Genomic DNA, 17,238 nt, shown 5'->3' on the forward strand with positions numbered 1-17,238 from the left:
CTTTAATCCCAGCACTTGGGAGGCAGAGGCAGGTGGATCGATACGAGTTCAAGGCCAGCCCGATCTACAAAACAAATCCAGGACAGCCAAGGCTACACAGAGAAATCCTGTCTCAAGAAACCAAAAAAGTAAAAAGAAAACCAGGCTTGGCTGGCCTCGAACTTACAGCAATCTTCCTGCCTTTGCCTTTTGTTTTTGCTCACTTATCCACACACAAATTCATTTTTATTTTTAGAACTAGATTTTAAAGTTAAAATGTTCTAGGCCCAGATGATCACAATGGTGAATGCTATCAAATATTTAAAGCAGAAATAACAGAAATCCTTGTCTAATAAAATTGTCCATAAACCTGAAGAGGAAAAAAAAAAAAATCTCATTCTACAAGGGCAACAATAACATCGCAGAAAACAAGATAAAGACACCATGAGAAAATGATGCTATAGACCAGTTTCTCCCATGGACACAGATGCAATAACACTTAATGCAATTTTAGAAGATCAAATCCCATAAAATATAAAAAGGGCCATATATCATGACCAAGTGGAGTTGTCCCGGGAATATGAAATTTGGTTTGACATTTGAAAATCGGGGTCAGGGAAATGGCTCAGCTGGCGAAGGTGCTTACGGCCAAGCCTAAGACCTGAGTTCCCTTCCAGGATCGCACATGGTGGAAGGAGAGAACCAACTCTCACAAAGTGTCCTCTGATCGCCATACTTACAAGTGCTATGGTATGCCCACACCCACAGCATAAATAAATAAATAAGTAGGTAGGTAGGTAGAGATAAATAAATATACAAATAAATGCAATTTAAAATGAGTTGATAAAAATATTTGAAAATCAGTCAATAAATGTGCCTATCAGAACAGACCAAAAAAGAACATATAATCTTGTGTCTGTAGAAAAGCACCGGGTTGAAGCCATCTGTCCCCCCTCTCCAGTTCTCAGCCAGCCACAGAAGAAACGCCCCTGCTGAAGGTCGTTTACAAGGGACCCACAGCCAGCAGCTACCTAACCATGAAAACTGGGAGCTGTCGCCCTAAATTCAGGAACAAAGCAAAGACATCCGCCTCTGCTTAATGATATTGAAGGCTCCAGTCACTAGGCAGCAAGACTGGAAGGAGGAGGCAAAAATACCTTTATTCCTAGGAGACAAGACTCACTTATGCAGAAAATCCTGCGGAATCTTACAAATAAATAAATAAAGCTACTACGTCTCACATAATTGATTTTAGCAAGGTTGTACAGTGCAAGATCAATATACAGAAACCAATTTTACTTCTCTATAAAAGCAACTAACAATTGGGGACTGAAAATACAGCACTTTCAGAAGCATCAAATATGAACTACTTAGGGATAAATCTGATAAAGTGAGGCAAGACATGTACACAAAAGCTATTAAACATTTCTTAGAGATATTAAAGGAAACCTAAATAAATGGAAACAGACGGTGTTCATAGGCTGGAAGATTCAATATCATTTAAGATATCTATTCTCCCCAAACTGGTTTCTGTGCAGTCCTAATCCAAACAGTAAGGTGACATGATAATGTTTAAATTCACATGGAAATGCAAAGAACTCAGAATGAGACTTTGAAATTGGGAAGAAGAGACTGGAAAGGTGGCTCAGCATTATGAGCACCGGTGCCTTTTCAGAGGACCCCGGTTCAATTCCCAGCATCCACATGGTGGCTCATACCCATCTATAACTCTAGACCTAAGGGATCCAAGTCCCTCTTCTGCTCCTCAGGCACCAAATGAGCATGTGGTACACAGATATAGACACATGTCCAATATCCATAAACATTAAATAACTAATAACAAAAAGAAAATGGGAACAAGATTGGAACGCCTACCCTGAAAGATTTTAAGACTTATTATAAAGCTGTGTGATCAGGAAAGAATGGCACAAAACATATGATTACATCAATGGAAGAGAACAGGGAATACAGAAACTTTTTTTTAAATGTCTGTAGGTGTTTTGTCTGCATGTGTGTATCCCTGGTGCTCTTGGAGGCCAGAGGGAACAAAGAATACCCTGGAACTAGAGTTAGAGACCACTGTGAGGCACCATGTGGGTGCTGGGAATCAAACCTGAGTCCTCTGGAAGAGCAGCCAGTGCTCTTAACCACGTAGCCATCTCTCCAGCCCCAGAAACAGACTCTCTCATGCATGATTAGTCCCAAAAACATTTAAATGTTCTTTAGTATAAGAAAGTTTTGTTTGCTTGTTCGTTTTAGAATGTGGTACACCTAGGACCTGGAGAAGTGGACCAGTAGTTAAGAGCACTGTCTGAGTTCAGTTCCCAGCAACCACACCACATGGGGGTCTGATGCCCTCTTCTGGCATGGAGGTGTACATGCAGATAGGGCATTCATGTGTGTGTGTGTGTGTGTGTGTGTATAATCTTTAGAATATGGTACACTTGAAGCAGTGAGGACACAGTTCAGTTATAGAGTGCTTAGGTAGCATGCACAGGGCTCTTTTTTCCAGCCCATTAACACAGACAGACAGACAGACACACACACACACACACACACACAGCATGTCTAATTTGGGAAAGTACGTAACTGATAAAATAAGAAGTAAGGTAGTGTGATGATTTGTAGGCATAAGGTTATTGGGTAATTTAAATGCTGATTTCTGTTACCTCCCACCCCATGATCTGGTTGCAATCCTTATTCTGAGAACCTCCTGTCTCAATGTTATGTAAACACTGCTCCCCAGTTGTCCACTGTGGACATTCAGGAAGCTGAGAAAGGAGGACCACAGGTTCACAGCCAGCCGAGGCTACACAGTGAAACCTTGTCTTAAAAACAACAAACCAACAAACAAAAACAGGAAGCCGGTATAGTGGTGCACACCTATAATCCCAGCACATGCAAGAGGATCAGGGGTTCCCTGTCATGCTCAGCTACACTGTAAGGTAAAGGCCAACCTGAGGCCCATGAGACCTTACTGAAGAAGAAGAAGAGAGATAAACTTACATAATGTAACAGTTATGATCACAACCATAAAACTGTGTGTGTGTGTGTGTGTGTGTGTGTGTGTGTGTGTGTGTGTGTGTGTTAAAAGTTCAAGAAGAAATTAACCAATTGAGAGAATTACCTTTGGGAAAGAGAATGGGGTAAAAGGCGATGCATACAAATAACTTTTAATGACTTCTGTTATTTTAGAAAGAGAAAAATAGCTCATGTTCTCCCTATAGGACAAGAGAGTGTCAGCCACACCAGCAGGTACCTGATGGCAGCTGGCACACAGCTGGCCTGGAGCAGCCAGTTCCCCACCCTCCGTCAGAAAGGGCACTGGTGCGAAACAGAACGCACTGTCTTCCACACACAAGCTTGTTCTCGGCACCGGGAATACTGTCGGAAGCGAGAACAGGTTTCCTAGAAAAAGATGTGAAACTGGAGCCGGTCCAAGGAAAGGCAGCTAAAAGATCAACAGAACGAGGAGCCTGTTGCATGAGGAAAGCTGAAAAGAGCCTGTGCCTTCCGCTGAGGAGACTAAGGTGGGTAAGTGCAGCCATTTTGAAGTTCAGTCAACTCATTAAATGGCTTGGGTATGAAAGGGACAATCACCAAATGCACCTTCCCAGCTGAGGCAGGGCCCCTAGGACACCCTGGGACTGGATCAGAATAAACTGGAAACCCTACCCTGGGGGCGAGAAATAAACTCAGTGTCACTGCTTCAGGAAGACAACTCGGAAAGGGCCCTGCACCCGTGACAAGAGAGGAAGTGAAGAGAGGACGGAGCAGACACACAGCAGTGAACAGTGTCACCGTGAGTGGGGATAACAGCATCCTCGGGAGTAGGATGCTGGTGGCAGTGGCAGTGGCTTACTTCGGCTTCCCCTCCTGGGGCACTGTTTTCTCACTGTAAACCTCTGCTTCTCGGAGATCACCTGAATGAGTTCTCTCACATCTAGAGGGCTTTGAGGGAATTTAAACATATCTATCGCCCCATGAATGTGAAGCCAGGCAAGAAGAGATTACACAAGAGCCGGCTCGGTGGGCAAATGCATAAGCCTGGCAGCCAGAGCTCAAGCCGTGAAGCCCATGTAGAGGTGGATGGAGAAGGCCAACGCCACCAAGCTGTGCTCTGACTTCCACATTGTGGCACGCTTACCCATGCATACAGATACGCACAATAAGGATTTAAAGGAAAGATTGCACAACACAGATTCAAGGGTGGCCGAACCAAGGATGGTTGCCAATGGAGACAGAAATCTTTTGCCAAACCAGTGTGGCCTCACTACAAACTCTTTTGGCCTCAGCATCTATTTTAGACATAGTGAGGAGATACAGATCTTTTTCTGTGTGTGTGCATTCTCATATGTGTACTGATCCACATGTGTGCACGTGCATGTGGTGACCAGAGGACAAATGCAGGCATTGTTACTTAAGAGCCATCTACATTGGTTTTGAGACAGAGCCTCTCACTAGCCCAGAGCTCACCAAGTAGGCTAGACTAGCAAGCCCTATGAATATGCCTGTCTCTACTTCCTACGCTGAGCTTAAAAGCAAGTGCCACCATACTTGGCTTTTTTAAAATGCATGAGTTCTAAAAAAAAAAAAAGCATGAGTTCTAGGGACCAAACTCAGGACCTCATGCTTGCAAAGCAAGCACTTTGCAGACTGGGCTATCTCCCCCAAACTTACATCTGACACTTTTAACATTCTTCCAGTGTACAAGGACCAACAAAGATTCCTCCTCAGTGTCACAGGCCCAAGCTAGGGTAGCAGTTCTGTGGTCTAGAGGCACATTCTGATCCTACCTATGCCAAAGACTTTCAAGTCAGCTGACTCATTTCTGAAACAAGAGGTAACCTGCAGAGAAATAATAATAGTTTTGCCCCTTAGCATTAAAACTAATCAACAAGGTGTGGGAAAATGGCTCAAGTAACGTGCCTGTCATGTAAACCTTAAAAAAAAAAAAAAAAAAAAAAAAAAAAGAACCAGGGGGCTGGAGAGATGACTCAGTGGTTAAAATTGTGTACTCCTTTGGCAGAGGACCTGATTTCAGTACCCAGCACCCACATCAGACAGCTTACAACCTCCTGCGAATCCAGCTCCAGAGGATCCAGTGCCCTCTTCTGGCCTTTATGGGCAACTGCACTCACATGAACATACCCACACACATACACATAATTGATGTCCTAGTTAAGGTTACTATTGCTGTGATGAAACACCAAGACCAAAAGCAACTTGAGGAAAAAGGGGTTTATTTGCCTTACGCTTCCACACTGTAGTCCATCACTGAAGTCAGAACAGGAACCCAAGCAGGGCAGGAACCTGGAGGCAGGAACTGATGCAGAAGCCATGGAGAAGTGTTGCTTACTGTCTTGCTCCTTATGGCTTGCTCAGCCTGCTATAAGAAAATAGAACCCAAGCCAGGCCTGATGGCACATGCTTTTAGTGCCAGCACTGGGGAGGCAGAGGCAGAGGAACCTCTGTGAGTTCAAGGCCAGCTTGGTCTACAAAGCGAGTCTAGAACATCCAAGGCTATAACGAGAAACCCTATCTTGAAAACCAAAAAGAAAGAAGGAAAGGAAAGGAAAGGAAATAGAACCCAGGACCACCAGTCTGGAGTGGCATCACCAACAATGGGCTGGGTGTTCCCCCATCAATCGCTAATTAAGAAAATGACCTACAGCCGGGCGTGGTGGCGCACGCCTTTAATCCTAGCACTTGGGAGGCAGAGGCTGGTAGATCGATGTGAGTTCGAGGCCAACCTGGTCTACAAAGTGAGTCCAGGACAGCCAAGGCAACACAGAGAGACCCTGTCTCGAAAAACCAAAAAAAAAAAAAAAAAGAAAATGACCTACAGGTTTGCCTAGGGACCTATCTTAAGAAGGCATTTTCTCCATTGAGAAGGGGGTGGGGTGGAGGCTAGAGAGATGACTCAGCAGTTAAAGGCACTTGCTGCTCAAAGCCTATTTCTCTACATCCATATAACTACAATTCTAAGGAATCTAATTTCTTCTGGCTTCTGCAGGTACCAAGCACATACATAGCGCATATACATATATGCAGAGAAACATTTATATGCTTAAAAAAATAAGACGGACATAGCAGTATATATTTGATCTACACATACAAACACATGCATAAACACACATAGACACACACAGCACTACATTCTAGAGCAGGTCCCTCTGCCTCTGACAGGCCAAGTTAGTGGGCCACTGCAATGCCTTACCATGGTTTCCAGCCCTTGGGCAATGGAGCTTCAATACCTTCCCTTGCCAGCCACATCAGTTCTGGTTCCTTGATGGGGTCAATACCAATCACTCTGGCAAAGTCAAGGATTTCTGCAAGAGAGAAGGAAAGGGCGGAGGGTGGTGGGTGAGAGAGAGAAGGGCAGGGAGGGGTGAAAAGAAGCAAAACTCAAACAATTCTTCTCTGGATTTTCCTTTACACTTCAAGTTTTCTTCGATGATAAAATATGATTTCTCTAAACATAAACAAAAAATATATAGAACAAAACCTGGATGTGTCAGTACAAGCCCATAATCCCAGCACTTGGGAAGTAGAGGCAGGAGAATCAAGAGTTCAAAGTCATCTTCAGCCCCCCAGTGAGTTCGAGGCTGGCTGGGCACCTTGAGACCATGTAAAAGGCTAAACAAACAAACAGAAGGGTTTCCTTACATCACAATTTATAAGTGCCATCTGAATCAAGCTTGGCTACCTCCAAACTCCCACAAATATAATCTGAAGCCACATTTAACAAAGGGAGAGAGTAATGAAACCAAAACTTCACAGTGCAGAGGCCTCAGGAAGGACCCGAAGCCACAGCCGGAACCATCCAGGATGAGGGCAGCCTTAGCAGAAGATAAGCACCAGAAAGATTTACAGGAGCCGGGCACTGATGCACTTGGCCCTCAAGCCTCAAGTGATTCCATCAACTACAGATGACTGGGCTTTTTAAGGACCTTGCAAACACACAACATGAAATGATTGTGTGTGTAATGATGGTGGCTGCAGCAGACAGGAGGCGGCACCTGGCTCTCTGAGGGAAGGTACCCAGCTGAGATAGTAGATGATACTTGGGTGGCTCTCTTCCCCATCTGGTGAACCCCCTTTCCAAAAGGCGGCTGTCTCATACTCAACTGTACTATTTGGGCTTCGCTTCTGCTCTGCTCTTGGAATTGAACAGTTAGGAGAGCCCTTTGCCAGATCTGGAGGACAGAGGAGACTTCTACGCTATGCTAAGAGCAATCTCATCTCTGGGGGGTGGGAAGGGGGAACATGTGATACATCCATTGGAACATGTCACTTGTGGCCACGGGAATAATGAAATAAATACCCAGGGTTGAGTCTAGACCAGGCTATCGCCAATGGGTCACATCCATGGAGAGAGAGGGGGGTGACATACCTGGAAACTAGGAAATAACACTTTTTCTAAAGGACCAGCTGGCATTTAACTGGCCAGTGAATGACTTACTGAATAGCTTTGCCTTGTTTAGCTCTTTGAGACAGGGTTAATTAGAATGTTCTATGTGGCTCAGGCTAAGCCCTCTATGCCACCAAGCACAGCTTCACAATGACTGCCTCCTATGTACCAGTTACTCTGTGCCATGAAAAAAGGAGAGACTGCTGGGCAGTTGTGGTGCATGCCTGTACGCCCCCACACCCACATCCCTCATCCCTTTCACCCACACACACACACACAGCTTAAGCTACAAATTGAGATTCTGCCTTTAAAAAAAAAAAAAAAAGACTTTAAGTCAGTCGGCAAGATGGCTTGGCAAGTAAGGACATTTATTTGTAGCCAAGCCTGATACCAGAGTCTCATCCTGGAGGCCACTGGTGGAAGGAGAGAACTGACTCTTACAAGTTGTCCTCTGACCTCCACACACATGCTATAGATACCCACATACGGTAAACAAGTGTAAAAGCAAAGAAAAATTAAAGCCATTGAAGAATAGCACAAAAAGGGGGCGTGGACACAGATATGACATTCTTGGAAGGAGGACTCCACAAACATGACAGTCCCCTCTGAATCAATCCAGTATCCATCACCATACCCCCAGGTACCAACAGTCCTCCCAAACACTGACAGATAATTCTAATGCCATGGGGCGATAAAACATAGAAGATGGCCAAGGGAACTGGAAAAACTGTAACAAGGGTGTTTTAGGCATACTCGGTATTAGAATCCGATAGTGCCTCAGTAGTTCTGAGTATGATGCTGACATGTGACTAGACAGTCCAATGGAAGAGATGAGACAGACCCAGGCCAGCAGGAAGATGAGCTATCCCATTAACGGTGTAGGAACCAAACTAGAACACGAGAGCAATCGGATCTCCTTTTGGTGGGGTGGAGAAGGCTTTTCTAACCTTGATACATGCATTACTCAGAGGCCAGTCACCAACAGACTGAGAGCAGAAAACTTACAAAATATAGGCTGGAGGATGGCTCAGTGCTTTAAGAGCACTAGCTGCTCTTCCAGAAAACCCAGGATCAATTCCCAGCACCCACATGGTAGATCACAACTGTCTGTAACTCCTCTTCTGGCGTCTGTGGGCACCTGACACACACATGGTACACAGACACACATGGGGACTGAGAATACAGCTCAGTGGTAGAGAGTGTCCTGAGTGTCTGGGTTCAATCTCTAAAGCCAAAGAATGAACAATAAAAGCACAGCCAGGCTGGGCGTGGTAGCACACGCCTTTAATCCCAGCATTTGCCCAGCAGAGGCAGGCAGAGCTCTGAGTTTCAAGCCAGCCTGGTCTACAGAGAGAGTTCCAGGACAACCAGGGCCGCACAGAGAAACTATGTCTCAGGGAAAAAAAAAAAAAAAAAAAAGCACAGCTGGGTGGTGACTCATGTATATAATCCCAGGACTTGGGAGTCTGAGGCAGGAGGACTACTATAAATTGGATCTCAAAAAAATAAATTTGGAACTGGGCAAAGTAGTATATACCTATAATCCCAGAACTCAGGGAGGCAGAGGCAGGCCGATCTCTGTGAGTTCAAGGCTAGCCTCATGTACAAAGCAAGTCCAGGACAGCCAAGGATACACAGAGTGACCCTGTGGGGGGAGTTGAGGGGGGGGAGTGGGAGTGGGAGTGGGGACAGCAAGCTAGTTCAGCAGGTAAAGGTGCTTCCCACCAATCCTGAAGACCTGAGAGTAAATCCGGTAATCCACACAGTGGAAGGAGAGAGCCACTCTCCTCAACTGTCCTCCAACCTCCACATGTGGGCTCTGAAGTGCATGTCATGCCACACTCCAGTACACAGATGTTTAAAACTAATTAGCAAATAAACATAGAGGATACACACAAATGTAAAACTTCTACATGGCAATCCGCAAACACACTGGGCTACAAACAAACGTTAAGGCCTTTAGCGGGATCGCAGACTCCCAAGGGGCCTGTGTTCATACCCTTCCTTACCAGATCCACAGGCCACCTGCGCTGGGGGCCTGACTGTGTCCAGGTCCACAACTCTTCAGAATGTCAAAGCAAACTTCAGCCCATGAACACAACAAAGCACAGAGAGCAAATCCCAGCTGTGCCCCTCAGCAGTGTGGAGCTACAGGGACTCCCTTAACCTTTATGACAGAGGGGGAAGGCGGGACAAGAATAGGACCTGACTCAGGGAGTTACTGTAGGTTGCTTTTTTGGTGGGGGAGGAGGGTTTGGGGTTTTTGTTTTTTTTTTTTTTTTTACTTATTTTTATTTTATGTGCATTGGTATTTTGCCTACATGCATGCCTCTGTGAGGGTGCTGGATTTACAGACAGTGTGAGCTGCCATGTGGGCGCTGGGAATTGAACTCAGGTCCTTTGGAAGAGCAGCCAGTGCTCTTGACTGCTGAGCCATCTCAACTCTGCTCTTTTTGGGTTTTGTTTTTGTTGCTTGAAATAGGGTCTCAGATCTGCCTCTGCCTCCCATGTGCTGGGGTTAAAAGTAAAGACATACACCACCAGACTCAGCTTACTGTGCAGTTTGAAAGCGGAAATAAAAACCAGGTGTGGTAGCACACACCTTTAATCCCAGCACTAGGGAGGCAGAGGCAAGCAGATCACTGTGAGTTTGAGGCCAGCCTGGTCTACAAAGTGAGTCTAGGACAACCATGACTACACAGAGAAACCCTGTCTCAAGAAAAAAAAGAAAAAGAAAGAAACAGGGAGATAAATACAAAGTCTTTAAAACAGAGACTAGAACAAAGTAAATCAATAGTGCTGGTTTTTTTCTTTTTGTTTTGTTTTAAGTAAGGACCTTAAACTCACAGCCTAGTGACATGACAGTGAACTCAAATCCTCTCTTGTTGCCCCTTCCCCCACCCACTTCTGAGAGCTGTACCACCACACCTGGATTTATGAGCCGCTGGCACTGAACCCCAGGCTCCATGCGTGCTAAACAAGGAAGCTACCAACTGAGCCACAACCTTGTTAGTTTTGTTGTTGTTACTGAGACTGTGTAGCTCAGGCTAGCCTCAAACTCATTTTGTAGCCCCGGCCTTGAACTTGTAGCAATCCTGCTGCCTCAGACTACTGAGTGGGGCAGCCTTAGCTTGTTCTGAAGAAACTGGATTCCCCCTATAGTAGTACTATTTCATTTAAAACCGATCTGACCTCAAGGGTCAGCAAACGTTTTCTCTTTCTTTCTTTCCTTTTTTTTTTTTTTTTTTTTGAGACAGGGTTTCTCTGTATAACAGCCTTGGCTGTCCTGAACTCTATTTGTAAACCAGGCTGGCCTCAAACTCACAGAGATCCACCTGCCTCTGCATCCTGAGTGCTGAAATTAAAGGCATGTGCTACCACACCCAGCTGTCCAAGCAAACATTTTCTTTTCTTTTTTTTTCTTTCTTTCTTTCTTTTGTGTTTGCTTGCTTGCTTGCTTGCTTGCTTGCTTGTTTTTTCAAGACAGGGTTTTTCTGTAAAATAGCCCTGGCTGTCCTGGAACTCTCTTTGTAGACCAGGCTGGCCTCAAAACCACAGAGACCCACCAGCCTCTGCCTCGAGTACAGGGCAAACATTTTCTAGGAAAGGTCAGACAGGCTTTGAAGGTTATATATCTGTCACATTTATTTGACACTGCTACCATAGCATGAAGACTACCACAGATGGCACAGAAATAAACATGGCTGTCTTCCAATAAAATTTGACAAAAACAGGCAAGGTGTCAACTTGGACCCAAAGGCTAGTTTGCTCACCTCTGACCTAACCCAAATATACTGAGCAGCCCTGTCTGTTCATGGACCAAACTGTATTGGAAGAGCAAAAGCAAATCATGGGGGCTGAGCTTAGTGGTTAAGAGCACTGGCTGCTCTCAAGGACCCAGGTTCAATTCCCACCACCAACATGGTGGCTCACATGAATGGAACTCCAATTCCAGAGGATTCAAAGCCCTTTCCCAGCCTCCTCAGGCATGTCACACATGTGGTTAACAGATATGCATGCAGGCAAAACACCCGCACACATAAAATACTGTTTAAAAAAGAACCATTGAAAAAAAAAAAAAAAAAAAAAAAAGAACCATTGCAAACACCAGCTTCTTACCTTGCTCACTGGGAACGTAGGTCTCATCAGAATCTTCCTCCAGAACCAGCTGGTCACCTAAGAGGATGGGTCGTCTAGCCATGACTCGGCCTGGCTTTAACTAGATCCCAGAGACCCTATCCAAAGAGAGAATCAGTGAGCTGGCTGGAAGGGAGAGTTGAACTGGGTCACAGAGCGCCTGGGTCATACCAGACCCTGCCAACCCATGTGGCTGAGGACTCTGCCTGCAGCTCAGCACTTCACAGGCTCCATGCCCACGTAATTCCCTGACATGCTCCCGCCCTGTAATTCCCTGACATGCTCCCCGCCCTGTAATTCCCTGACATGCTCCCCGGTCAGGGTTTTAGAACACACATTGTTCCACAAGACACCCTCAAACCTGGCTCTCTAAAGTAGTTCAGTAGTTAAAAGCACTCCCAGCACCCACATGGTGGCTCACAACCTTCTGTTAGTCCAGTTCCAGGGTGACACCATTTTCTGGCCTCTGTCTACATCAGGGACCCACGTGGGTGCCTACACCTGAGTACAGGCAAAGCCGATAAAATCAAACTAAATAAACCTTCAAAGAGGTTGGCTTTGTATCCCTCCCCAAACAGGAGACGATCCTAAACTGTAGTGTATACTTCAGTCAGAAACTGCCAGTGACACTGACAACACAGGCCTGGGCTGTCAGCACACCCCAGGGCACAGTGAGGCACAGGCAAAGGTATTCCCCTCTCCATGCATGCAATTCAGAGCCAGGAGCCAGTGTGACCTCAGCACCAAAACAACCAAACCCCACTGAAGAATGAGGGCTTCGGGAAGAGAAGAGAAAAAATGACACAGGTTGGCCTTTTATTTAGGATAGGAATTCTGGCTGAATGGTAGAAATAAGAAACTATTGTCAGGAAAAGCGCTGTTTGAGAAGTCTTCCATCCTAGCGAAAGTGAAGGAGGGCTTAGACTAGGGCGGAAGGAGCAGAGGTGGAAAGGAGACAAAGACACACAGCTATTAGGCCTAATGGGCACATGGCGGAGGAAGGGAAGGGGGTGGTCCAGATGCACTGGACTGTGTCCCTCCAAAACACTTAATGATCTGAATTTATAAGAAGTAAGGTCTTAGCCGGGCGGTGGTGGTGCACGCCTTTAATCCCAGCACTCAGGAGGCAGAGGCAGGTGGATGGCTGTGAGTTCGAGGCCAGCCTGGTCTACAAAGCGAGTCCAGGACAGCCAAGGCTACACAGAGAAACCCTGTCTCAAAAAACCAAAAAAAAAAAAAAAAAAAAGAAGAAGAAGAAGTAAGGTCTTAAGCCAGATGTGGTGGCACATACCTTTGATCCCAGTACTGGGGAGGAAGAGGCAAGCAAATCTCTGTGAGTCCAGGACAGCCAAGGCTGATCTTCATAAAGTGCTAGGACTGTTCCTCTCTTCCTGCCCGTTTGCCCTCCAGCTCTGAAACCTAATGAAGCAGAAATGAACCAGCTGTCACAGCCCTCCCCACCTGTGTCAGCCACCCAAAGTGTGACTAAAACAGCAGGTCCTGCCTCTCCTGTCCACTTCTTGAGGAACCCTGGCTATTCCAACTGGGACAGCAAGCAGGCAATGCCCCTCTTCTGGCAAGAAGACACTTCTCTTCCCCAACTGCCTGTCATTAAAGTGAAGCCTGGCCCAGCCTAGGGTAGAAGGTTCAATATTGGCTGAGCCTGGTAACCCTGAGTATATCCCAGATCCTTAGACAAGCACCCCTGATAAGCAACAAAGGACCCATCCAGACCTGGCATGTGGCCTTCTGTGACCATGACACTGATGCCCTCTTCAGTCTACCAGACACCCAAGAAAACCAGAATCTGCCCTTCTCCTTCCCACCATTCTCCTCCAAGCAAGGAGGGGGGTGGGGGGGAGGGTATTCCCTGAGATACCTAAGCTGGAAGAAAATGCTTCCACCTCAGAAGCCAGACCACCCTCACCCTCCGGACACCACACCCATGCCTCTACTCTCAGTCAGAGAGGGCCTAACTGCCACTCACTCTGCAAATCAGAGCAGGGAAGGATGACAGAAGCTGGGGCACAGATGGGGTCACCTGAGTCGCTAATCCTCTTAGTTAGAAAGAAGAGAGCAGAGGAGAGAAGAGGGCCACTGAGAGGACTGCCCCAAGCCCAAAGTGAACAAGCACTTCTCAAACTGAGTTCACCTTTTCATACCTGAGAAGCTCTGCATCTGACAAGCGTGGCCTGTCCCTACACCCCTTCTGCAGGACACGACTGCTGTCCTCATTGCACAGGGGGGCGGAGGGGGGGTGGGGACACGACGACAAACCTCAAGTGCTGTTTAGTTCCTGTCAACTCGACACAAACTAGAGTCACCTGGGAAGAACGGCCTGCTTCCATCAGACTGGCCTGTGTGCACACCTGTGAGGCATTTTCCTGATTGATGACTGATGTCGGAGGGCCCAGCTACTGTGCTCTGTACCAAGCCCTGGGCAGATGGTTCCAGGTTGTATAAGACAGCAGAAGCAAGACAAGGTGGCGCATGCCTCTAATGCCAGCAGTAGGGAGGCAGCGGTAGGAAGAGCCTGACCTACAATAATGCGCTTCAGGATAGCCATGGCTACATAGAGAAACCCTGTCTCAAAGATAGACAGATAGATAGATAGATAATAGATAGAAAAAAGATAGGTAGATAGATAGATAGATAGATAGATAGATAGATAGATAGATGATAGCTAAAACAAGGCAAGTAAAAGAACAGTGGCTGAAGCCGGGCGGTGGTGGCGCACACCTTTAATCCCAGCACTCGGGAGGCAGAGGCAGGTGGATCCCTGTGAGTTCAAGGCCAGCCTGGTTTACAAAGTGAGTCCAGGACAGCCAAGGCTACACAGAGAAACCTTGTCTCGAAAAACCAAAAAACAAAAACAAAAAAACAGTAGCTGAGCAAGCTGTGAAGAATAAGCCAATAAAGCAATTGGGCATTCCTCTTCTGCGCCCGCCTCTTCCTCCTCTGCCCTGCCTCTTCCTCCTCTGCGCCTGCCTCTGCTCCTACTTGAGTTCCTGCCCTGACATCCCTTCATGATGGTCTATAAGCTTCAAGACGAAATAAACTCTTTTCTCCCCTAGCTGCTTTAATCATGGTGTTTTCCACAGCAATAGAAAGCAAACCAGAGCCGGGTGTAGTGGCACCTGTGTAAGCCAGCCTAGTCTACAAAACAAATCCAGGACAGCCAAAGCTACATAGGGAAATCCTGTCTCGGGGGGGGGGGGCAAGCCAGGACACTTGAATAACTGTTAACAAACTTCCCTATATTTGACTACCTGCAGGCCAAGAAGAACGTGAAAAATCTGAATTTGTGGATTTTCCAAATTTCAGACAAATCTTCCACCAGGAAAACAAAATAAATTATGATTGGGCTATACGTTCCTTTCCTTGCTTCAGAGAAGGTGTGACAAGGAGAGGCTAAGAAGGCAAAGAGATGCAAGGCAGGAAAAGTATGCAGACAGAATTCATCCCTCACTGACAGCTCGTGCAGGTCACTGTGCGAAGAAAATAGCATCTGTTGAGCGCCCATCAGTTTCCCTCTGGGACAGAGATGAAGCAGATTTGGTCATCACCCCCCTGTGCAACTACTGCTTAGCCAGCCAGTCCCAGGCAAGAGTATTAGCACTACACTAGGGGGTGGAGACACAAGCATGCCCAGCATCCCAGTGCCTGGGAGATGCCAAAAGAATTCCAAGTTCATGGTCATCCTCAACTACAGGAGTTCAAAACCAGCCAAGGCAATATAAGGCCCTGAAGAAAGAAAGAAAGAAAGAAAGAAAGAAAGAAAGAAAGAAAGAAAGAAAGAAAGAAAGAAAGGAAGAGAAAGGGGGTAATGGGGCCTGCAAGATGGCTCAGTGGGTACCTGCCACCAAGCCTAACAACCTATGTTCCTTCTTCAAGTTGTCCTGTCACAGAGAGAGAGAGAGAGAGAGAGAGAGAGAGAGAGAGAGAGAGAGAGAGAAACCGTGCATGTACTTGCAGGGGTCTGAATTAATTATGACAACAAAAGCTTAGACTACCCACACACTTCTATGTGGCATGGACGATACTAAGGAATTTATGTCCCTCATCTCACTCCAACCCGTATCCCCACTTTTCAAACAAAGACACCGCTAGAATGGAAGGCAAGGAGCAGCTAACAGGGGCTTGGGAGGGCTGAAGCTGTATGCCAGACTTCATAAGAGGCTGTCACGGGAATTTCATAAAGGAGGCTGGAGTGATGAGGTTTACAGCCGAGAAAGGTGATTCTGACAGCTCCACGGGAATTAGTCAGAGAGGGGCAAGAACAGAGGCAGTTATTCTGAAAGTACAGCCGAGAGATGATGAACCAAATCAGTGGCTACCTGAGGGTAGACAAATGGAAAATAGCAAGAAGGTCTTGCGTCTAGGAGGTGAAGGGAGAGAGGAGAGAAAGCAGAGGGTTTCAGCCAGTGCGTTGTGATTTTAGACGTTTTAGCCAAGAAGCAACCCCACAGCCTAGAATCCGAAATATGCCAGATGCGTGCTGCGGACAGGAGAATGAATTCCCAGCATAGACTGGGCTGAGTGACTGGGGAAGTTCTCCGCTGAGGCAAGAAACACCAGAGAAACGATCTGGGGGTCCAGAGGAGGTTGGAGACAATCCGTAAGCAGATCTAAGCTCGAGAAAAAGGTATCTGGACGGGCAGCAAGTTCTTCGCTGAACAGCCTCTAGGCGCAATCCGAAGCTGGAGTGAAAGAGAAGCAAGCAGGGGCCTGCAGAGGGCTGAGCTGGCAGATGAGCGAGGGCGAGTCACCAAGGCCAAGAAGAGGGCAGCGGTTCCGGGCGGAGATTCCTGAATCAGTGCAAAGAAAACCTCAAATCTCCCCCTCCTGCCCAGCTGGCCAAAAGATGCCAAGCGCTGGGCTGAGCTTGGGCTAGCCCAGGAGTGGGGTCGGGAGTGGGATGGGCTGTAGATTCAGAAGAGGCCGCTCAGGCCGGAGGGCTCTACTCTCCCACCTCAGTTCCCGCGCAGCAACACCACGTAGAGCTTCAGCTCTCCGCAAACTCCTGCCACGCCACTAAGCAGGGCTCCAAAGAGGTCTCACCTGTCCCGACCCGGGGTTCCCGGGACGATGGCTCTCCGCCGCCTCCCCAGCACCACCCCGGCACCCCCCTCCCCCCCCCCCACTTCCAGGGACGCCGGGGTGTCCGGCTCCCTGCTTCCAGGGACGCCGGGGTGTTGCCCTGCAGCGACCAGCAACCACTTCCGGAAAAGCACCAGCCTAGCAACTGAGAGTCCCGCCTCTACCAAGAGCCAATAGGGCACAGGCAATAGCCCTGGCATTGGATTGGTTGAAGGTCCCGTCAGATCGCGGAGGCTTCGCCGGTTGCATCATGAAAGTTGTAGTTCGAGATAGTGGATTTTATCGCTCCCGGGGTTAAAAGAGAAAGCTGAGTGTAGGTAAGAGAATTTCTTCCGCAGCAAAAAGGGAGCATTCATAATATTAATAGTAGGGCCGGGCGTGGTGGCGCACTCCTTTAATCCCAGCACTTGGGAGGCAGAGACAGGCGGATCGCTGTGCGTTCGAGGCCAGCCTGGTCTACAAAGTGAGAAACCCTGTCTCGAAAAACAAAAAACAAACAAACAAAAACTATGAATGGGCTGGAGAGCTGGTTCAGTTGTCAATAGAGCTGGCTACTAACTTTTTTCCTTTTAATGTGTTATGCGTGGGCCAGGCCTGGTGGCACACTC

The 17,238-nt window shown here is 47.1% G+C and overlaps 1 protein-coding gene across 1 annotated transcript in view; it reads right to left on the reverse strand.

Moving 5' to 3' along the window:
* Cep164 (centrosomal protein 164) overlaps nucleotides 1-11,619 on the reverse strand; it is a 58,087-nt gene extending 46,468 nt beyond the window's left edge. Inside the window, exons 1-2 of the mRNA XM_051156338.1 lie at nucleotides 11,513-11,619; nucleotides 6,200-6,311 (exon numbers count right to left, since the gene is read on the reverse strand). Coding sequence (XP_051012295.1) covers nucleotides 6,200-6,311; nucleotides 11,513-11,594 — 194 coding nt within the window. The 5' untranslated portion in view covers nucleotides 11,595-11,619. The remainder of the gene's footprint in view (nucleotides 1-6,199; nucleotides 6,312-11,512) is intronic.
* Nucleotides 11,620-17,238: the final 5,619 nt, after the last annotated feature.

This window comes from Acomys russatus, chromosome 14, assembly GCF_903995435.1.
Source record: "Acomys russatus chromosome 14, mAcoRus1.1, whole genome shotgun sequence".
Lineage (NCBI taxonomy): Eukaryota > Metazoa > Chordata > Mammalia > Rodentia > Muridae > Acomys > Acomys russatus.